This window comes from Vipera berus (assembly GCF_964194415.1).
Source record: "Vipera berus genome assembly, chromosome: 14".
Lineage (NCBI taxonomy): Eukaryota > Metazoa > Chordata > Lepidosauria > Squamata > Viperidae > Vipera > Vipera berus.
In genome coordinates this window covers 8,158,957-8,182,365 of record NC_138217.1, presented here as the reverse complement: position 1 = coordinate 8,182,365, position 23,409 = coordinate 8,158,957, and the positions used below count along the sequence as shown (strand labels likewise).

Genomic DNA, 23,409 nt, shown 5'->3' with positions numbered 1-23,409 from the left:
TCTTTCTCTCTATCTCTTTCTGTTTTCCTCTGTGCATAAGTGTTTTTTTCTCTTTCTCTTTCTCTTTCTCTTTCTCTTTCTCTTTCTCTTTCTCTTTCTCTTTCTTTCCCTTCCTTCCTTCCTTCCTACCTTCCTTCCTTCTCTCTCTCTTTCTCTCTCTCTCCTTCCTGCTGCCTCCTTCCCTCCCACTTTACTTACCAACTGTGCACTCCCCACATGTGCTGGACTCCAGTTCCCATAACTCCCAGCACTATGTGGGGGTATTCAGTTAGGGAAAGTTCATTCCTATTCACGTTCACACATCATCCTTGGCCTAGCTATGAACTTCACCTACTTTTCCGGGCGTACCCGATTCCTTAAGCTCGCCAAACACGCAGGCTTCACATGACCCCCTCAGGCAGCCAAATATCATTGGAGTTTCATGCGTCCTGTGAACACATCCACCACCACCCCTTTCCACTGACCTGCTTGAGGGCGACTGATAACTCCTGGCAAAATTGAACGGTGTGAGAAGAGGAGAATTTTGTGCGGCTTGTAATTCCCCCCCCCGCCCCCAGTGTTTTGGGGAAAACTGTATCGTTTTTTGCACGGCCAGGGTTCCATCTCTTACCTCCATTGCTCAAACACGCAAGCACAGGTGTACACACATACACACACACACACACACACACACACACACACACACACACACACACACACCCCTTTCTGGAACAATGCCAGCATTTGTTTGCTAGTTTGTTTACTGATTTTATTTATTTATTTATTTATTTATTTATTTATTTATTTATTTATTTATTTATTTGGGGACTCATGATTAAAAGTGTACATCATCTGTCTCACTCTTCAAAGGGACTCCCAGCAGCTTAGATCAAAAGCATAGGGGGAAAAAAACCACAACAAAACAAGAGCCCAGAGGTTTTCCACCACTACCCCTTGACCACCCAACATTCTGGGAGAGGGGGGTAAAAAGAGAAGCCACGTTGACCTCTTGTGTGCCGCGATGACCTCATAGACCAGAGGACCACCCCCCCCCAGTTATGGGATGGCGCATGGTGTTACTCTCCCATTCCTATGCCCCCTTTCCTTTGCAGACCCCTTCAAGCTCCTCGCTTGCACCCGCCGCCCGATAAGGAGGTAAATATCTCGGCAGCTTCCCGGAGGGCTTCAAAAATGTTTGCTTGTGAAAGGAAAGGGGATCTATTGCATGCAAGAAAGAGGATTTTGCCTGAGGCGCCCCCGCCTTCCTTCTTGCTTGATTCCTCATTTGTTTCTCTTCAGCCTTCATTGGGAGCCTCCACCCTTCACCCAAACCTGCTTTTTAAAGACACCCGTGGCTGGGAAGTCTAGAATTTCCTTGGGGGTCCAATGCGGGCAACAGGGTTAGATGGAAGGGAACAAGCCTCACTCAGATGTCAAGGCAGCCATCCTGCAGTTGCTTCTTTGTGCAACCACAGCAGGATAGAATGGAATGTAGATAGAACAGAATAGAATGTAGAGAGAATAGAATAATAGAATAGAATAGAATAGAATAGAATAGAATAGAATAGAATAGAATAGAATAGAATAGAATAGAATATATGGAATGGAATGGAATGGAATGGAATGGAATGGAATGGAATAGAACAGAACAGAACAGAACAGAATAGAATAGAATAGAATTACAGAATGAAATAGAAATAGAAATAGAAATAGAGTAGAGTAGAGTAGAGTAGAATAGAGGATGGGATGAATAGAATAGAATAGAATAGAATAGAATAGAATAGAATAGAATAGAATAGAATAGAATAGAATAGAATAGAATAGAATAGAATAGAATAGAATAGAATAGAAAATGTGGAATGGAATGGAATAAGAGAGTTGGAAGGGACCTTCGAGGTCATCTAGTCCAACCCCCTGCTGAGGCAGGAAACCCTATAACATTTCCGACAAACGGCTGCCCAGTCTTAAAAACTTCCAGTGTTGGAGCACTCACAACTTCTGGAGGCAAGCCACTGTTCCACTGATTAATTGTTCTAACTGTCTTTTTTTTAAACATCTAATTTACACCTCTGGGATTTCCTGGTGGTCTCTTTTCCAAGCACCGTGAGTCAAACCAATTCCTGACTTTTCTGCTCCCCACAGGTATGCATTTCACAGTTCTTCCTGGCTGGTGGCTGGCAAAGCCGATCCTGCCACGCCCGGGAGGGTGCACTACCACCCAGACTCCCCAGCGAGGGGCGCTCAGTGGATGAAGCAAATTGTGTCCTTTGATAAATTGAAGCTGACGAACAATTTACTGGATGACAACGGGCACGTAAGTGGTCGCTGGGAAAGGGAGAACCAGGGGCAGCTGGGGAGATTGGGGGTCATGAATATCACCACGAGCACCACCACCATCCCCATTTATTTGATCGATTGAGATGCCTGCCTCTTTCCCAAATGTGACTCTGGGCATCTCCCAACACACGAAAACCATAGCAGCACCTTAAAACGATGAAATGTTAGCAAAAAAAAAAAGTTTTGAAGAAAGCAACAGTGGTCCCATTAAACAAATCCTTATTATCTTAGGACAGGTTTCTCTAGCTTTTATGTTCTTTTTTTGTACTTGTTCAAGGTAATTCTTTGTATCTGGGTGTTTTCCTGTGACAGTCGGGTGATGTTCAAATGGATTGATCATCGGATGATTGCATAAATTTTATTTATTTATTTATTTAATTAGTTTTATATACTGCCCTATTCCCGAAGGACTCAGGGCGGTTTACAGGGCAAAGTTTAAAAAACAATATAAAAGTTAAAATAGAAATAGAATTAAAATGAATTAAATTAATTACTAGCCCAACAAATTAAAACAAAGTTTAAAACTTAAAACCCCTCAGTCCAGGCCAGATAGATCAAATGATCAGATAGTCCAGACATGTCAAACACAAGGCCCGGGGGCCGGATCCGGCCCGCGAAGTGGTTTCATGCGGCCCGCGAAGCCATCCTGGAAACAGTGAGGGAACGGCCCCCACTGCCTTAGCCCTGGCCCAGAGACCCTCCTTCTGCCAGAGACCCTCAGATCTGTCCCACTCCTGCCCAGACCCCCATAGGCACCCTTGATGCCAACGATGTAGAGCTGGCTATGCCCACCCAGTAGGCCATACGCACTCTAGCCACGCCCACCCAGTAGGCCACGCCCACCCTGGCCACACCCACCCGGCCCCCTGAGGGCAACTGCAATGCTGATGCGGCCCTCAAGGAAATTGAGTTTGACACCCCTGAGATAGTCCCTTCAAATTCGTCCTGAATCGATCAAGAAACTATTGACCAGATCTATTGGGCTACGACAGATCTGTTGGGTTACGACAATGTGTCTACATCTTATCGGCCTTAGCTGGCCTTGAAAATTCAGCAGGATTAAGGCTTGGTTGGAAGACTCAAAGTTGTGGGCTAAACGGGAAAGCTTAAATGGTTGAAAAATTGAATAATTGAAGGATAGAATGAGGAAGTTGTCCTGTTGTTCTTCAAGTTGTTCTTCTTGAATTGATCAAGAAACTGTTGACCAGATCTACTGGGCCACCATAGATCTATAGAGATCTATTGGCTTACAACCATGTGTATGCATCTTATCGGCCTTAACTGGTCTTGGAAATTCAGCAGGATGAAGACTTTGGTTGGGAAACTCAAGGTTGTGGGCCAAACTGGGAAGATGAAAAGACATCTCTGACTTAAAGCATCTACTGTGCCAGGGGTCTTCAAACTTGGTCCTTTTATGACTTGTGGACTTCAACTCCCAGAATTCCTCAGTCAGCGTGCCTGGCTGAGGAATTCTGGGAGCTGAAGTCCACAAGCCATAAAAGGGCCAAGTTTTAAATCTCAAACCATAGCCAAAAATAGCTCTTTGTTTTAAGCCTTGGGGATCATCTCCCCCACAAAAAAAGATACTCTTCAGATCCTTCCTCTACCACAGAAGAAGATGATGGGTGAGGTGTCCACCACGTTGGTTGGGAACGATGGGGCTTGTCGTGCAGCTGTAAAGTTGTAGAGTAGGGTTTTCCAACCTTGGTGACTTTAAGATGCATGGAGGTCAACTTCCAAAATTCTGCAAGTTGAAGTCCACACCTGTTAAAGAGTTGAGGAATCCCTACTCCACAACTTTGCAGCCGCATGACACCACCAGCTCCATCATTCCCAGCCAACATGGGGTACACCTCACCCATCAACCTCTGCTATAGAAGAAGGATGTGAAGAGTATCTTTTGGGGGGGCAGATGATCCCCAACCAAGGCTTGAAACAATGAGCTATTTTTTTCCCCCAGCCAACATGGTGGACAACTCCCCCATCCTTCTTGCCAAGCTGAGTTGAGCAAGCTGCCTTTGAAGTGGCCTCTTCTACCCCAACATTTTGTGAGGTCTTCTCTCTCGCGCGCGTCGCTACCGCCTCGATGTGGCTGAACGGACCCGTTATATGATTTCCCTCGCTCGTTTTGTTATTCAGATCATTTTGAACTCCATGCACAGATACCAGCCCCGTTTCCACGTGGTCTACGTGGACCCGCGGAAAGACAGCGAGAAGTACGCCGAGGAGAACTTTAAGACCTTTGTTTTTGAGGAGACCCGATTCACTGCCGTCACGGCCTACCAAAACCATCGGGTGAGTATCTGGAATTCATTAATGAGATGTAGTCATTTATCAACATGCCCTGGCCTTAAAAGCCACCTCCTCCTGTCCAGAACATCTCCATCTAGTGACATGATGGATGAAGAGCCGGAAAAGAGAAGGTATGAGCTTGTCGGGTGCAGTCAATCAACCAAACCTTACTTGTTATATATATATATGGGGTGCAAATCTCTTAAAGGTGACGCGTTCCTGTTTAAATCATCTCAGATGTGAGGGACTGGAAGGAAGAATTAAGGCAGCTTAAGAGCAATGAGAATCTGGCCCATGAAAATTAGGCTTTCTCCTCCAGTTTTAGCAACTCTGTGGGACTGGCAACTCAGTGGAGTCTAGATGCGGTTCCTTCACCCATCTTGGCAGGAAAAAGAAAGAAAGGACAAATGTTTAGGATGCCAGCCCGAACAGATGTCAGCTGAAAAGAAAAGAAAAGATTTACAGTATTTGCAACTAGCCTCTTTGATAGGGGACGTGGTGGCTCAGTGGGTTAGGACGCTGAGCTTGTCGATCAGAAGGTTGGCAGTTTGGCAGGTCAAATCCCGAGTGCCGCGTAACAGAGTGAGTGGCCCAGCTTCTGCCAACCTAGCAGTTCGAAAGCACGTAAAAATGCAAGTACAAAAATAGCGACCACTCTGGTGGGAAGGTAACAGCGTTCCGTGCGCCTCTGGCGTCTAGTCATGCCGGCCACATGACCATGGAGACGTCCTCGGACAAGCGCTGGCTCTTTGGCTTTGAAACAGAGATGAGCACCGGCCCCTAGAGTTGGAAACGACTAGCACGCACGTGCGGGGGTACCTTTACCTTTAGCCTCTTTTTTTGGATAGTTGATGTGCTCCACACCAAAGAAAACCAGAACAATTTGGGGATCTGTTTTACAAATCACATCTCCTTCCAGATAGTCCTTGACGTACGACAGTTCCCTTAGCAACTGCTTGAAGTTAGAACAACACCGTGACCGTTTTTCACACTTGGGACCGTTGCAGCCTCTCCTTGGTCACGTGATCAAAATCTGGATGCTTGGCAACTGGTTCATGTATATGACGGTCGCAGTGTCCTGGCATCATGTGAATCACCTTTTGTGAACTTCTGACCAGCAAAGTCGATGGGGAAGCCTGATTCATTTCATAACCCTGTCATTAACTTAACAACTGCAGTGATTTAATTAAGGTCGCAAAATGGGGCAAAACTCTGCTGACAAAACATCTCACGTAGCGGCAGAAGTTTTGGACCCAGCTGTGGTCGTAAGTCAAGGATCACCTGGGCTCCGAACGTCATCAATGCTAGCAAGGAGTGGGGTTTTCTACTGACGATGTTACGATGTTAGTTGGGTAATGGAACGTCTACAAGAAAACAACCTAGTCCAGAGAGCGCCAAGGACACCTCATCTTTGGAAACAGGGCAGCCCACGAATTCTTCCCCCCAACCAGCAGAGCTGATGGGAAAACATCAAAGCAGACTCTGGAAAAAGCTGATCAATTTTGCACCCCCGCCCCACCCCTAAATCCAGAGGTCCCCAATCTTCTGGGCACCAGGGACCCGTTCCGTGGAGGGAGGTTTTTCCACAGAGCGGAGAGTGCGTGGTTTGGTGTGCTGCCTGCATCCCGCGGGATGGGGCTTTGCTTGTTTGTGCGGACCGGTTGCTGGCATGCCATGGCCTGCTACCGGTCCACAGACCGGGGATTGGGGACCCCTGCCTTAATCCATTAAATGGGTGCACTGCTGGGGCGGCCAATTTTAAGTCCTCCACATCACACTGGCCCATAAAACTCAGACCCTGGGGGTTGATCCTGACGTATTCCAGAATTTTCAGTTTGGTAACCTCTGGAATGTGAAGAGGTTCTTCCTAACCATGATATGAGATTGCTAGGCAACCAGGAACCAGAAACCAGATATTTGCAGGGAGCATTGTCTTCAGTTGTCCTTATCAGCTTCCCATGCACGCAATTACTATCCCCCAACGAAGCAATGTTGTGTGAATTGACAGCTGGGGATAAAAACACCACTTCACTCCATCTGTTTATAACGTCTGGGAGAGCTCCGTGCCCAGAATGTGCCCATGTAGCCAGAAAGTCCTTTTATCGCCAGACTTCAAGGATTATGGATTGCTTGTGTCTAATGTGGCCGGCACATTATCAACGCCAGAAGAATTTTTGTCTTTCGCAAAGCCCAGATGGGAAAGATGCGTCTACAGAGAGGAACCCCATGAAATCGGCAAAGCCAAATTCCAAAGGAGCTTTTTTAATGCTTCCAAATCGCCGGGTGGTTCAATCAGAAATAGGGGGAAGGGGGGGAAGAGAAAGGCTTCTTTTTGTGTGTTTTTTTTTTAAAAAATCCTTGGAGACTTTGCAGCCTTCTCTGCAACCAAGAGTCGAAGCCAAGTAGGGTACGGATTGTCCTCGACATCCAACCCGTTGGTTTAGTGACCGTTCAAAGTCGTAAACAGCAGTGGAAGAATAGTAACCGAGGACCATTTTGCATACTTACAATGGTTGGGGCATCTCCACGGTCACGTGAACAAAATCCAAATGCTTGGCAACTGGCGTGTACTTAGGGGGTCATGCGATCATCTTTTGAGACCTTAAAGTCAACGCGGAAGCCAGATTAACTTGACGACTTAACAATTGCAGTGATTCACATAACGACGATGGCAAGAAAGGGGGCAGAATTCGCTTAACAAATGTCTTGCTTGGCGACAGAAATTGTGGTCATAAGTGGAGGACCACCTGTACTTTAGAAGAAGAACTAGAGTCAAAGATGGTGCTACCTGGATCTGAGTTGGTTGACATCACTGGGATTTAACTCAAATTAGCCTTGTCCAGAGGAGGCTTGTCAGCTCAAGATTGGCAGGTGTTTATAAGAAAGCAAAGCTTCCCTGCTTTGGAAAAGCGACTTCATCTCTTTCTTAGAAATGCGATGAAGGTGTTACGATGGATGTGCCAAGTTGGGTCTCCCTGATTTAGAGGGCAGATGATGGTTCGCTTCCATCAATGGGTAATACATTGGTTTTTAAGAAGAGATTTGACCGCCATTTGTCTGAAATGGTATAGGGTTTGCTGCCTAAGCAGGGGGTTGGACTAGAAGACCTCCAAGGTCCCTTCCCACTCTGTTATTCCATTCTGTTCTATTCTGTTCTGTTCTATTCCTTATAATGTTCTATTCCTTATTCTATTCTGTTCTGTGCTGTTTTATTCTGTTCTGTTCTGTTCCTTATAACGTTCTGTTCTATTCCTTATTCTGTTCTATTCCATTCTATTCCTTATTCTATTCTGTTCTGTTTTATTCTGTTCTGTTCCTTATAATGTTCTATTCTATTCCTTATTCTGTTCTATTCCGTTCCGTTCCGTTCCGTTCCGTTCCGTTCCGTTCCGTTCCATTCCATTCCATTCCATTCCATTCCATTCCATTCCATTCCATTCCATTCTATTCTATTCTATTCTATTCTATTCTATTCTATTCTATTCTATTCTATTCTATTCTATTCTATTCTATTCTATTCTATTATAAATTCTATTCTCCATTCCATTCCATTCCATTCCATTCTACTTCTATTCTATTCTTATTTCTATTCTACTTCTATTTTATTCTTATTTCTATTCTCCATTCCATTCCATTCCATTCCATTCCATTCCATTCCATTCTACTTCTATTCTATTCTTATTTCTATTCTATTCTATTCTATTCTATTCTATTCTATTCTATTCTATTCTATTCTATTCTATTCTATTCTATTCTATTCTATTCTATTCTATTCTATTCTATTCTATTCTATTCTATTCTATTCTATTCTATTCTATTCTATTCTATTCTATTCCGGGGAACTCTAGGAGTTGAAGTCCACCCATCTGAGTAATTCTGAGAGTTGAAATCCACACATCTTTACGTCCATGTTCAAAAAACTCTGAAAGTTCCTTCTGGGAGCCTTATCAAGCAGACTCGCTCTTGCGTGCGCAAGCAGCCAGATAATGTACATTTTGCATCTCCACCCCGTCCTGCAAGACTGTCTGAAGAGCCTTTTGCCTTCTCTCTCTTTTTTTCTTGAAGCATTTCATCTGCTAAATCCGTTGATGGCTTTCTGAAGGAATTCGATCACCCTGGGAGGCCTGAGTCTCGAGAAGCAGAGACCTCTACTTTCACTCCCCCCCACCCCACTTTCAAAATGGGCAAAACAGCACGACTTGGGTTCAACTGATCTTCCCGTATTACCGGTGGAACCATAAGGCAGCTCCCAGCCCTTCTCCTCCCCCACCAATGCAATTCACACACCCCAAAGGGAACCCCTCCCTGCTCTTCGTTAGCGCTGGATAATGTTGGTTCCCCCCCATATTTTTTGCATTTGTTTGCAGAAGATCCGTTTCCGCGAGCTGTCTCTGTTAGGATAATACTGAGAAGTCCTCTTCATTTCTGAATTGTGCACCAGAATATTTCGCTTTGGTGGTGCATGCACGGAATAGAGAGGTGTATTTTTTTAATTTGTTTTCTTATTTATCTTATATATTTTTTATTTTATTTTACTTTATTATTTTGCTTTATATTTTACTTTATATTTTATTTATTATTTTATTTTATTTTATTTTATTATTTTATTATTTTATTTTATTTTATTTTATTTTATTTTATTTTATTTTATTTTATTTTATTTTACTATATTTTATTTTATTTTATTTTATTATTTTATTTTATTTTATTTTATTTTATTATTGTATTTTATTTTATTTTATTTTATTTTATTTATTTTATTTTATTTTATTATTTTGTTTTATTTGTATCCTGCCTTTATTAGTTTGACAAATAACTCAGGGTGGTGAACATATCCCACACACTTTCTTCCTCCTCCTATTTTCCCCACAACAACCCTGTGAGGTGGGTTGGGCCGAGAGTCAGCTTTCAGCCCTAAGGTGGGATTAGAACTCAGAAGTTTTCTGGCGATTGGCCCCAAATCACCCAGATGGGTTTCAAGCCTAAGGCAGGACTTGAACTGACTGTCTCCTGGTGATTGGCCCAAAGTCACCCAGCTGGCTTTTATGCCTAAAGTGGGACTAGAACTCACCGTCTCCTGGTTTCTAGCCTGGTGCTTTAACCAAAAGACCAGGAGTCTCCTATTCGGAATTGGGCCGTGCAAGTGGCTGGCCAGAATGCATGTGTGCGTGCACGCAACACTAGGGCCCCCAAATTAGTCCTGCGTGTAAAACTCCTCCCAGGAGGGGGCAGCACTGACCTGGCGTTGGGTGAGTTTTTCAAAAGCAGGGTTGAACTAGGATGGGAGACCACCAGAAAAGCCCAGGGCTGTCGATTAGGGTGGAAATGGAAAAATCCACCAAGAACATTACACAGAAGAAATAGAAAAGAAACTTTGGGGGTTGTGCTTGATTCGAAAGATGCCTGGGGTTGGGGGGGGGAGTAAACTTGTTCAGAAGTGCCCCATGCGGAGGAGGGGATTGCCACTGATCTTATGCTTCCTCCTGATGGACTTAACGATGCTCTTGCTTTGGTGGGATCACATTCTCCTTGAGTTGATCTGCAGAAGTGCTTGTTTTCCTACATGTCAAATTCCCTGTTTTCCTACATTCCCTGTAAACCGCCCTGAGTCCTCAGGGAAAGGGCGGTATACAAATGTAATAAAATAAATAAATAAATAAATAAAATGTGCCATTTCCTGCTAAATATAAGAAAATGGTAAACACGGAGGAGGAGGAGGAGGAGGAGGAGGAGGAGGAGGAGGAGGAGGAGATGTTTTCATAATAATGAAGAAAGAAGAGGAGGAGGAGGAGGAGGAAGAGAGAGAGAGAGAGAAGGGGGGGAGGAGGAGCAGGAGGAGGAGGAAGAGGAGGAGATGTTTCCAGAATAATGGAGAAAGAGAAGGGAAGGCTATTTCCTTTCCTAATGGGAATAGTATTGCAATAGCGAAGAAGGAGGAGGTGGAAGAGAAGAATGTTTTTCAAAATAGGTGAAGGAGGAGGAGGAGGAGGAAGGAGCAGTGATGGAGCACAAAAAAAGAGGAGAACAATGGAAGCAAAGCTTGAGGGAGGGCTGTGCCTTTAAGAAGCGATTTCCAGACTGGCATCTCTCTGATTGCTTAAAACAGCTGCTTATTTTCTCTTCTGCTTTCTATCACTCTGACCTCCAAGGGTTGAACTGTCACCGAGGGGCTTAAAGTTTGTTTTTCAACCCATTCCGGAAACTCACAATCATTATACTTTGTCCCTGGATTTGTTTAAATATAAAGGGGTTATAAATGAGAGGCGGCGGGGGTGGGGGGTGGGGAGAATGTCCTTCTCCCCCCTTCATTCTTCCCCCACCCGCCTGTGAATGAAATAAATACTCTGAAGTGATGGTCTGGGGTGTGTGTGTGTGTAGGACAGGATATTTTGCAGGTAATACGTGCTTTTCCAAATGGGGTCTGTGAAGCTTAAAAGTTGCCCCTGTCCTGGTGCCAAGAATTAAGACTTAAAAGAGCGCTTAAACTTATATACCGCTTCACGGTGCTTTACGGCCCTCTCTAAGCGGTTTACAGCCTGTTGCCCACAACAATCGGGGGCCTCATTTTACTGACTTCAGAAGGATGGAAGGCTGAGTCAACCTTGAGCCAGTCAGGATCGAACTCCTGGCTGTGGGCAGTTAGTTAGCCTGCAATGCTGCATTCTAGCCACTGCGCCACCAGAGGAATAGAATAGAATAGAATAGAATAGAATAGAATAGAATAGAATAGAATAGAATAGAATAGAATAGAATGGAATGGAATGGAATGGAATGGAATGGAATGGAATAGAATAGAATAGAATTAGAATAGAATAGAATAGAATAGAATAGAATAGAATAGAATAGAATAGAATAGAATAGAATAGAATAGAATGAGAATGGAATGGAATGGAATGGAATGGAATAGAACAGCAATAGCATTTAGACTTATATGCCGCTTCATAGAGCTTTAGAGCCCTCTCTAAGCGGTTTGCAGAGTTTACAGATTTACAAGCAATACAATTTATAGTTGAGAAACTTCAGGTGATAATCACTAATGGTGGGTATTCAAAACCAGCAACGTTGACCGTAGCTGTTTTTAAAAGAGCTGCATGCAAAATACAACCGCAGGGATTCACTTAAGAACCATGGCAAGGACATCGTGAGATAACTCTAAAGCCGTTTCCCTAATTCTCTCCTTCAGATAACCCAGCTTAAGATTGCCAGCAACCCTTTTGCAAAAGGATTCCGGGATTGCGATCCTGAAGATTGGTAAGCCTCTTTAATTGGTTCTTCTTTTCTACAACGTTCAGCTGAATACAGGACAGAATAACAGAGGCAGAAGGGACCTTGGAGGTCTTCTAGTCCTGCCCCCTGCTCAAGCAGGAAGACCCTATGTCATTTCAGACACGTGGCTGTCCAATCAGCTTCTCCTGTATCAGAGCACCCTCCAATTCTCAAGACAGGTTGTTCCACTGATTTAATTGTCCTCCAATTAATTAAGCATTGACTAACAAATTGATGAATTGGTCCATCTCGGGCTTGACTCAGATGGGGAACTTCGTCTGCTTGTACAAAAATACGATTCATACAAAAACAGAGCCCCCTCTGCAAGGGAGAGATGAGGAGGTATCTTCCCTCTGTTCAATCACAAAGTAGAACGGTGTTCTGATTTCCCCCCCTCTTCCCCCCCCCATAACAGGCCTAGGAATCACCGACCAGGAGCCCTGCCTCTCATGAGTGCCTTCGCCAGGTCGAGGAATCCTGTGTCTTCCCCAATTCACCAAAACGGAACGGAGAAAGGTGAGTTCACCGGCACTCTGGGCCTTGGATAGTCACAGGTGCCCAGGAAAAAGTAGCCCCAAAGGGGGAGTTTTGTCATTTCCTTATGGATAATTCCCTGTCCATCACCCCCAATCATCTAATGCTATCTCTATATCTATCTCTCTGTCTCTTTCTATCTATCTATCTATCTATCTATCTATCTATCTATCTATCTATCTATCTATCTATCTATCTATCTATCTATCTATCTATCTCTGTGTATCTATCTATATCTATCTATCTATCTATCTATCTATCTATCTATCTATCTATCTATCTATCTATCTATCTATCTATCTATCTCTGCGTATCTATCTATCTATCTATCTATCTATCTAATCTCCATCTATCATTCATCTCTCTCTTTATCTTGGTATCTCGCTGTTTCTATCTCTATCAATCATCGTACATTTTTTATCTATCAATCATCAATCTCTATCTTCTATATCTTTCTATCATCTATCATCTACCATCTATCTGTCTATCTGTCTCTGTCTATATAATCTCTATATCATTCTTTTATCTATCTTGCTTTCGCTATATCTCTCTATTAATCATCTTATATCTATCTATCATCGATATCATTCATCTATCTATCTATCTATCTATCTATCTATCTATCTATCTATCTATCACCTATCTATATCATCTGTCTGTCTGTCTGTCTCTGTTTCCAATCAAACATTAAAAGCCACGTAAACTCATTTTAAAACTATAAATCCCAACCCATTTCAACATTAACATGGATTTCAGGCAATGCTACTTGAAAGTAGCATTACGGTGTGGTCAGCCCCACGAAACCAGCCACGTCTGTTGTGTGGAAGGGGCCTTAAGATTGACCCTTTAGGGTCCACGTCAACCCTGCCGTGCAGGTTTTGCTCTCTCCTGGCCCTCCAAAAGAGCACCCTTGGGTCTTAGGGGTGTGAACGCACAGGAATCTGCCATTTAATGGGATGCACCGCCAGATCGGCTAACTAGTTAAGACACAGCGCTTGGCAATTTGCCAGTCTGCTTTAGAGGATTACAAGAAAAACATTTTGCTCACAAAGAGCAGAACGTCTAACCAGGATTTAGAGATGGAAGTTCGCTCTCCTTTATTGGGCTCTTAGTGGCTGATCTTTTATTGTGCTTTTCCTGGCTGATCTGGTTATTCTTGGGGGGGGAATTTTTTTTTGCTCTTAATGCATCTCCTTGCAAACTCATCAAAAGGATTTAATTCCCAAGACAGCCAGCTTTGTAAATAGGTGGTTTGACTTGGGAGGAGGTGGGGGGGGAAGCAAAATTGATCCAACTAGCTGTATCACCATCCAGCACTCTACCTGAAAAAAAACCAAAAAACAACAACAAAAAAAACAGGTCCCTACAAGCAAATGTTGTCCCGGGTGCAAAGAATTCTGCAAAGAATAAGGGTGTGTAATTTAACAGTAGCTGTTCAGTTCATCCAGTGAAACATTCTGGGTCCTGTTTATTTTGGGGAAAAGGCAGCATTTTCAGTAGCGTCGTTCAGGAAATATTTGAAGGTTAGTCAAATTGCAGTAGCCCACTTTTCTGTACGATGCAACGAACGACCAACAGTCTCCAGGTGAGCATGCAGCTGAAGCCCACAAAACCAAGCCAGGTTAAAGCTAACCACATCCAGCAGGGATGTGGTGTGAGTGCAACCTCTGAGGTTAGGGTAGTTCTGGCTTTAAATGAGCTGTGTGAATCTCAAAGGTGCTTTTTCAAGAGGCAACTGGACTTTCTTGTTTTTCCTTTGAAGACGTTTCGCTTCTCATCCGAGAAGCTTCTTCAGGTTCTGACCGAATGGTGGGAGAATGGAAGGATTTATACTCCTTGCAGACAGCTGGTCATTTGCCTTCTTTTAGAGAGTCGTTGAGGCCACCTGGAGGTTTATCTGTGAAGGCTCCACACCCATTTGCACCACTCAGGTGACCCTGAGGACACAGATAAACCTCAGGTGGCCTCAAGGACTCTCTAAAAGAATGCAAATGACCAGCAATCTGCAAGGAGTATAAATCCTTCCATTCTCCCACCATCCAGTCAGAGCTGAAGAAGAAGCGAAACATCTTCAAAGAAAAAGAAAAAACACCTTTGGGACAACCACGACCTGGATGACTGAGAACCTCCATGGACGTTGCGTGAATGCAACCTCTGATAACTCTGGGTTGACAGGCAAAAGAATGGGTGAAAAAGCATTGTCCAGGGAGAAAGATGTTACGAAGGAGAAACGATAGCAATAGCATTTAGACTTATATACTGCTTTACAGCGGTTTACAATGTCAGCAAATTGACCCCCACCATTTGGGTCCTCAAGGGACGCGGTGGCTCAGTGGGTTAGGACGCTGAGCTTGTCAATCAGAAGGTCGGCAGTTTGGCGGGTCGAATCCCGAGTGCCGCGTAGCAGAGCGAGCGCCTGTTACTCATCCCAGCTTCTGCCAACCTAGCAGTTCGAAAGCACGTAAAAAAATGCAAGTAGAAAAATAGGGACCCCTACGGTGGGAAGGTAACAGCGTTCCGTGTGCCTTTGGCATCTAGTCATGCCGGCCACATGAGCAGGGAGACGTCCTCGGACAAGTGCTGGCTCTTTGGCTTTGAAACGGAGATGAGCACCGGCCCCTAGAGTTGGAAATGACTAGCACGTATGTGCGGGGGAACCTTTACCTTTATTTGGGTCCTCACTGCAGAAATTCTGGCCTGGGGTAGGCAGGTGAATGACCTAAACTAGAGGTCTGTGTTTCTCTGAACAGCTGAATTAAGCTACAGTTTAATAATACAGGTAGTCCTTAACTTATGACCACAACCGACCCTAAAATTTCCATTGCTAAGGGAGACAGTTGCTAAGTGGCTTTTGCCCCGTTTTCTTGCCAAAGTTGCTAAGGGAATCCCTGCAGTCGTTAAATTAATAACACGGTTGTTAAATGAATCTGGCTTCCCCCATTGACTTTGCTCGTCAGAAGATCACAAAAGGGGAATCACGCAACAATCCCCCTGGATACTGCGACCGTCATAAATGCGAGCCAACGGCCAGGCGTCTCAATTTTTGATCAGGTGACCGCAGGGTCATAAGTGTGAAAAGGGCCCTAAGTCCCTTTTTTTTCCAGCGGCGTTGTAACTTGGAGCACTCACTAAATGAATAGCTGTAAGTCGAGGACTACCTCACGTAGAGACGTCGCTTGCAGGTTCCAAGGAAGATCTCCAATCCCGTAGCTCATTGGGGTTCATGAGATTCCTAGCAGATCAGCCTGTCACCCACCAAGCTGACCCCCACCACTTCCAGGGCAAAGCTGGCATAAAGCAGCCGGTTTCGAACACAGCCCCCATGTATTTCACCCCATCAGTCCTAAAAGGAAAATTAACTTGACATTCCAATGTGTGTCCGAATACAGTTGGAAGTCCAGTCAGAACTTTCGTTGAATGAAAGGATCAGGGTTTTCATACAACCTGCTCAAGGATTTCATATTTTCTTTGCCTCCCGTGTAAACTTACAACGAATTCACATTAAATACCACTCATTTCCCCCCCCCTGCCCCCACGTATCTTTTTTTATTGCTCATTTAGCCTGTAAACGACTTCCCGGTGTTTCCACAAGAGCTATTTTACATAAGCAGTTTTCTTTTTTAAAAAAAATAAATTAAATATTTACAGACACATACACACTAAGTATATACATTTCAAATTAAGAAAGAAAAAGGACAAGCAAGCACTTAACAAACATACATATAAACTAACTGGGGATTAAAGTCCCCTGTACAGTTATACATAATTACATCCCGGTAAATCTTAAATCTTATTTAACGTTGTCTATTTTGACTATTAAATATCATCATAAAGATTACTATGAAGTGTCATATTAACTATTCTAGGTTTGTTCTATTTTTTTAACCAATCATACCATCGTTCCCAGTTGGTGTAATACATAGATTCTTGTTTCTGTTTTAACATATAAGTTAGTTTATCCATTTCAGCACAATTCAGAATCTTATTAATTAACATTTGGTCCATTGGAATATTTATATCCTTCCACTGTTGAGCGAAGTTTTCTTGAACAAACAAACGAAAGGATAGATTGCGGGAGAAGTTGCAAAAAAGGAAAAAAAGGAAAGGAAAGGGGAGGGAAGGAAAAAAGAAAGATTCCACCACAATGCCCAGTAATTGCCTTTAACCTCCTCAAAAATCTGCTCCAGATATCTATTTAAGCTTTCTCGCTGACTCTAGTTCCATTACCCAGAATAAACAGTTGCTCAGGAGAAGGAAAAAGAACAAGGGAGGGGGCCCTCTCTCCCACCGCACTCCGAGCCTATTAAAATAAAGAAAAGCCTCTATTTGTTTAGCGTTATACAATTGCAAAAATTTCAGACGTGTGCAAACGTGTCACTCAACCCCGCTCGATTTATCAAAGTCAAAATGCCTTGTCTCGGGAGCTGGGATCTTTGCCGAACACTATGTCAAATACTTCATCTTTTTAAAAGAAAAGAAAAGAAAAGAAAAGAAAAGAAAAGAAAAGAAAAGAAAAGAAAAGAGAAGGAAAGAAAGAAAGAAAGAAAGAAAGAAAGAAAGAAAGAAAGAAAGAAAGAAAGAAAGAAAGAAAGAAAGAAAGAAAGAAAGAAAGAAAGAAAGAGAAAGGAAGGAAGGAAGGAAGGGAAACCTAAACTTTGGGATCTTTCTGCATTCTTACTCTCGTCTCTGTTCACGTCGGACAGTCCATCTGAAAAGCAATCCCAGTGTGCATACCTATACATTCACAACCACACAAAGACACTGAGAAGTCTCCTTTTGTTTCCTTCTTATGGAGAAAACATCGCGGTGGCTTTCCATGGAACAGCCTTGTCATGAAGGTGGGGGTAAAAAAAGGTATTTCTGAATTTCCAGGTGACTTCAGAGCAGGAGACATTAAAAAAACAACAACAGAACAACAGTTGGAAGGGACCTTGGAGGTCTTCTAGTCCAACCCCCTGCTCAAGCAGGAGAGCCTATACCATTTCAGACAAATGGTTGCCCAATCTCTTCTTAAAAACCTCCAGTGTCAGAGCACCCACAACTTCTGGAGGCAAGCTATTCCACTGGTTAATGGTGCTCACCGTCAGGAAAATTCTCCTTAGTTCTAGGTTGCTTCTGTCCTTGATTAGTTTCCATCCGTTGCTTCTTTTCCTGCCTTCAGGAGCTTTGGAGAAGAGGTTGACCCTTCTCTTCTTCGTGGCGGCATCTCAGATATTGACACACCGCTATCATGTCACCCCCTAGTCCTTCTTTTCATTAAGCTAGACATACCCAATTCCAGTAAAAAGAACCATCAGATCCAATCTTCTCTTGATTAGTTGGGACATTATCGCTCTGAGGTGTCCTGAGGCAGTTTAAAGACCAAGCAGTTTGCTACCTCAAGCTTCACTCTTTGGTGGATCACGACCCACTTCATCAGAAAGTCTTGCATCTGAATTAAGTATCTGAGATAGTTCCACCTTTCCATCGGGACATGTGCTTTGTGTCCAGAGCACACAGAACAGCTACAGCTACTTAGCTTAGCGGTTCCCATCTCGGTGAAATAGAATCAGGTGATCCTTTGAACCTTCTCCTCACGGTGGTAGGAAGCTTAACTTTTTCCTCCTTCTGAATTTCTAGGACAACGACAACCTAGACGCTTTTCAAGACAGGGGGATACCAAACACAAAATGAAGAAAGTGACAGGAGGGGGGCAAAGGCAGAGTAGAGGAGTCTTGTATCAATCAATGTAGCAGAGAAGTAGTTTAGCTTCTACATTCGACACTGAACTGATGTTGACCCTCCATTCTACGCTGAGTGCAGAATGCAGAATTCCGCAATCCAGAACGTAGGAGGCTAGCCCAAAGTTGGGTATGGTTGGATCCCCTTCTCTGCAGCTGCTGGACCCAATGAATGGAAACATCTGGGCACTGCACCTGTCCTGGCATAAGCAACCTGATCCCTGTACCTTGACAGTTCTGTTGTAAAGTAGGTTTCACGCTTTTGCTCCGCAACGTCAGGAGCGCAAGAACGGGATCAGAATGAAACTGATACATGGCATGACGTAAGGGAATAGGTGGGTGACCTTGGGGTGGTGGTGGTGGGGGAAGATGCTGCCCAGGAAACAATCAGGCAAGAGCGGCAGCCCCCACCCCCAGCGGATTAACAATCAGAGGAAGAAATTTAGGAAGGACCCACCTTAATTGCTCAGGCAATTAAAAAGGGGGTGTGTGGGAAGTTTGTACCTTGGGGCCTGCGAGATGCTGCTGTTGTAACTTTACAAGAAAGTGGTAAGTTTCGTTCATCTAGACAGGTTTCCTGTCTGGTTTACTCAGGGAAGGCTGGAGACAGGCCAAGAAATTCCTGAGCCCTAGGTGAAGGGGAACTTGCAGCGCTCTCGACAGAGTGGTATGTGAGAACAACCTTGAGGTAGAAGGGAGAGCTGCAGTCTGAACAAACAGCACGGACGACATTTCCCAGCCCACGGGAGGAGAGAGGGTGTGGGAAAACGTTCACAAGTGAACCTTCCCTAGTTTCCTAGGGAGGAGAAGAGGAGAAGGGGGGGGAATGCTTTTCAATCTTGCCAGATTCTGTCAGCGTAACCTTGCAAAGCAGGTAGTCCTTGACTTACGACCACAACGGAGCACAAAACCTCTGCTCCTGTTGAGACAGTGGCTAAGTGAGCTTTGCGCCATTTTCGCCACCTTTTTTGGCCACAGTTGCTAACTGAATCGCTGCACTTGCTAAGTTAGAAACACGGTTGTTGTTAAGTGAATCTGGATTCCCCCGTTGATTTTGCTGGTCAGAAGGTCGCAAAAGAGGATCATGTGATTTCCCCCCCCCCGGACGCTGCAACCGTCATACATACGAGTCAGTTGCCAGGCGTCTGAATTTTGATCACTGCAATTTTGATGCTGCAAATGGTCGTAAGGGTGGAAAAATGGTCCTAAGTTGCTTTTTTCAGTGCTGTTGTAGCTTTGAGAGGTCACTAAATGAATCATTGTAAGTCGAGGACTACCAATATAGAGCTAGTGCACCTGGTTGTGTATCTTGCCTACCTCGAAGGGCGAACATTCAGATGTAGCTGAAGGACAAGTGAAGAACAACCCTTGTTGACCTGAACAGAGTCCTCTCTAGCAAGATCTGGAAGACCAACTTGTATCCTCTTCCAAAGGAGCAGAGGAACCCAAACATTTGAGGTGGTCTGTCCACTTTTAAAATTGGGTTTTAGATGAGTGGATGGAACCAGATGTCTCTGTACTTGTGAGTTTGAGCCATCCACCTGTGCAGTGGTTCACATTTTGTCAGGTGCAAATAACCAGAAACAGAAGTTGACTTCAAAACACTAGCTTATTCTTGTCACTTATATGCAAGAATCTGGTCTACTAATGGTCAAGCTAAATTGGCACTAGATAAGAGCGATTGGAATTCACAGGGGGGCGGGGCTTGGGTCTCTTGTGGCTGCGCAATGATTCCAAACTAATGATGCACTTAACCCTGCCCTCCAGCTCAGCCTGTCCATCTCCTATACCAGGGGCCTGCAAACATGGCAGCTTTAAGACTTGTGGACGTCAACTCCCAGAATCCCCCAATTAGCCACACTGAGTGGAGAATTCTGGAAGCTGAAGTTCACATATCTTAAATTTGCTGAGATTATGAAACAATGCATTAGGCTGAGTAATATCCAACTAACAAAATAGAATATAGAACGGAGTACTTTACTCCAGAGCATCACCTGGATTTACCCAAACTGCAGAATGAATTTGGGATTACGGTTTAACAAATTTATCATAAGAACCATCCTTGCTGAATCAGGCAAAATAAATAAATAAAAATGGCCAATTAGATGTCTCTTCAAAGCCAGGGAATTCTGGGAGTTGACGTCCACCTGTGTTAAAGTTGCCAAGTTTAGAGACCCCCTGCCCTACACATTTACACCGCACAGGCCCCTAACTAGAGGCCTGGAGATGTCACACGTAGCTGACCCCTTCTCATACTTTCTCCCCTGCTCCCCTTTCCTGTTCTATCATGTGCTGCAGATATAGTGGACAGTCGACGGGACTATGAACGGGAATCGGCTAGCGGGACACCACTCCACGCTGATCCAACTCATCAGCAGCTCATGTCTCGGGTGTTAAGTCCAGCGCTCCCGGTTCCGGGTGGAGGCGGCTTGGTTCCACTCCCTAGTCCAGCTGGAAGCCGGCCTAGTCCTCCCCATCACGAGCTGCGGCTGGACCCCCCTGCTTCGGAGCCTCTCCACCACCACCCCTACAAGCATCCGGTCTCAGCTTACGACCATTACCTAGGAGCCAAGAGCCGGCCAGCCCCCTATCCCTTACCCACTATCCGGGGACACAGTTACCACCACCACCACCACCACCACCACATGAATCCAGCTGCTGCTGCCGCCGCGGCTGCAGCCGCAGCTGCCGCCAACATGTATTCCTCCGCTGGCGCTCCCACAAGCTACGACTACGGACCGAGATAACATCTCCGATGCAAGATCCTTGAGCTCGGATCGACTCTTTGCATGGTGTGAATTGCTCAGTACCTTTGGGAAGAGATGCCCGTTTTGTCGACTCGGGGTGGGGGTGGGGAATCCGCCATTGTCCCGGTTTTCTTCCTTGCACCACCCACCCTTCCGCCACCGTTATTGGACACGTTCAAGATTTGCGCGGTCTTGTTCCCTCCGGGGGATATATTTAGCTGGTGTGAGAGGCGTTGTGGTGGTGGAGTGATGGGAGGCTGGCGTTCTCCTGGACTTGCTGCTCTGAGGCTAGAAGAGCAGTTTCTCCTCGGCCTTTCGCTTGACCCGTTGAAGTGCAGCTGCAGTGCCCATCTCCCCTCCGTAACCCACAAAGTGTTAGGGTGTGTCGTTTCCTGGCTGCTCTAGCACTGACAGCGCTATACAGGGAGCCTTTGACTTACCACTCCGTTTAGTGACTTTTCAAAGTTACGGCGGCATGGAAAACAAGTGGCGCACGGCTGTTCTTCACACTAACAATCATTGCAACAGCTACCATAGTCATGGGGTCAAAATCCGGGCGCTTAGCAACTGGCATGTACTTGTGACAGTTGCGCTGTCCCGGGATTAGCTCCCAACAAGCAAAGTCAATCGGGGGGAGGGGGGGGGGAAGAGCCAGATTCACACAATGACAGCACGTTTCATTTAACAAATGCAGTGATTCGCTGAACAACCGTTGCAAAAGTCATAAAAGGAGGCCCAACTTAACGACTGCCCTGCTTAACAACAGAAGTGTTGGACTCCATTGTGGTCATTAAGCCGAGGACTGCCTGTGTGTTCCCCATCGCCCAGTTACCGTTCTTCCCAGTGGGGACCAAGTCAGCTACCAGGACTCGTTTTACAGTGTTGGTGATCCAATCTCAGCTATCTCTATTGGAAAGAAAGTGGGAGCAACTGATTGGCACAATAGCCTACTTCTGACCCCGGAGAGTTTTCCTTATCTGGGTATGGCTAAGGAATTCTGGGAGCTGAAGTCCACAGGTCATAAAGGGGCCACGGTTCCCTCACCCTTGGAGTTAGACCAATCTCTGCATTACAAATATGCTGGAATAATATCAATAGCAATAGCCCTTAGACTTATAGACCGCGTCACCGTGCTTTACAGCCCTCTCTAAGCGGTTTACAAGGTCAGTCTATTGTCCCCAACAATCCGGGTCTTCGTTTTACCGACCTCGGAAGGACGGAAAGCTGAGTCAACCTTGAGCCGGTCAGGATCGAACTGCTGGCAGTCGGCAGTGTTAGCCTGCAATGCTGCATTCTAACCACTGCGCCACCGTGGCTGTAGAATAGAACAGAACAGCAATAGCATTAGCCCTTAGACTAATGGACCGCTTCACCGTGCTTTACGGCCCTCTCTAAGCCGTTTACAAAGTCAGCCTGTTGCCCCCCCCCCCAACAATCTGGGTCCTCGTTTTACCGACCTCAGAAGGACGGAAGGCTGAGTCCACCTTGAGCCGGTCAGGATCGAACTGCTGGCAGTGGGCATGCAGCGTTAGCTTGCAGTGCTGCATTTTAACCACCACACCAGCCCTGCCTGCCTCCCTAACACAATCGAGATCAACTGCCTACAATTCCGGGCAGTTTCTTCAGCCTTCTGAATGACGGGCACAGCTGACACTTGTCAGAGCGTGCAGTCTCTGCTGACCTGGAGCCATCTGTCACACGGGGGCATGCGCTTGGCATATGCGAGCACAGGACTAGCATGGGCAGGGTGTGCACGGACATGCCAACTGTGGCATCTCTTGATCCCCTGCAACACAGCCTCTCCTAATCCAGGCCCCCGTTTTGGGCTGGTGCCAGGCTGACCTTGTCCTTAAGTTCTGGAATTCTCATTGTCACTAACAAGGCCTCTAGGAATCCCGGCCAGCTCCACCTGCCCAAAGCCTGGATTTCATGAATACAGGTGGTTCTCGACTTACGACCGTTGGCTTAGTGTCCGTTCCTGGTTACGGTGGCCCTGAAAAAGGGGACTCCCGACATTCCCCCCACGGTCAGGTGACCAAAATTCAGACGCTTGGCAACTGACTCACATTTATGACAGCCGCAGTGTCCCGGGGTCACGTGATTCCCCCCCCCACGCTTTTGCGACCTTGGGACACGCAAAGCCGACGGGGGAAGCCGGATTCACTTAACGACGTCACAATGGTGGCGATTCACTTAGACCGCGGTGGCAAGGAAGGTCCTCAAACGGGGGGGGGGGGGCGGCAAAAAAAACCCGCTTCACAACCGCCTCACTTAGCAACGGAAATCTGCATTCGTAAGCCGAGGACTATCTGTATTCCCCATCCCAACAGCATTTTAGGGGCGGTGGCCAATGGGAGGGGTAAAAAAAAAATCTCTGTTCCCCAAGGGGAAACTCTGAGAGAACATCCCCCCCCACCTCCGAGAATCGGAAGAGAGAAAAATGCCACACAGCAGGTTTTTTTTTTGAAGGTCTGGGGTCTTATTTATTTATTTATTTTCCCCCGGCAGCAGGCTGAGCTGCGGCTTAGAATCTG

At 45.3% G+C, this 23,409-nt stretch overlaps 1 protein-coding gene across 1 annotated transcript in view; it reads left to right on the top strand.

Annotated features, from left to right (window-relative positions):
• Positions 1-21,502, top strand: part of TBX1 (T-box transcription factor 1) — a 39,891-nt gene extending 18,389 nt beyond the window's left edge. Inside the window, exons 4-8 of the mRNA XM_081339355.1 lie at positions 2,122-2,293; positions 4,456-4,611; positions 11,792-11,859; positions 12,290-12,390; positions 20,427-21,502. Of these exons, the coding sequence (XP_081195481.1) occupies positions 2,122-2,293; positions 4,456-4,611; positions 11,792-11,859; positions 12,290-12,390; positions 20,427-20,875 (946 nt within the window). The 3' untranslated portion in view covers positions 20,876-21,502. The remainder of the gene's footprint in view (positions 1-2,121; positions 2,294-4,455; positions 4,612-11,791; positions 11,860-12,289; positions 12,391-20,426) is intronic.
• The last annotated feature ends 1,907 nt before the right edge of the window (positions 21,503-23,409 follow it).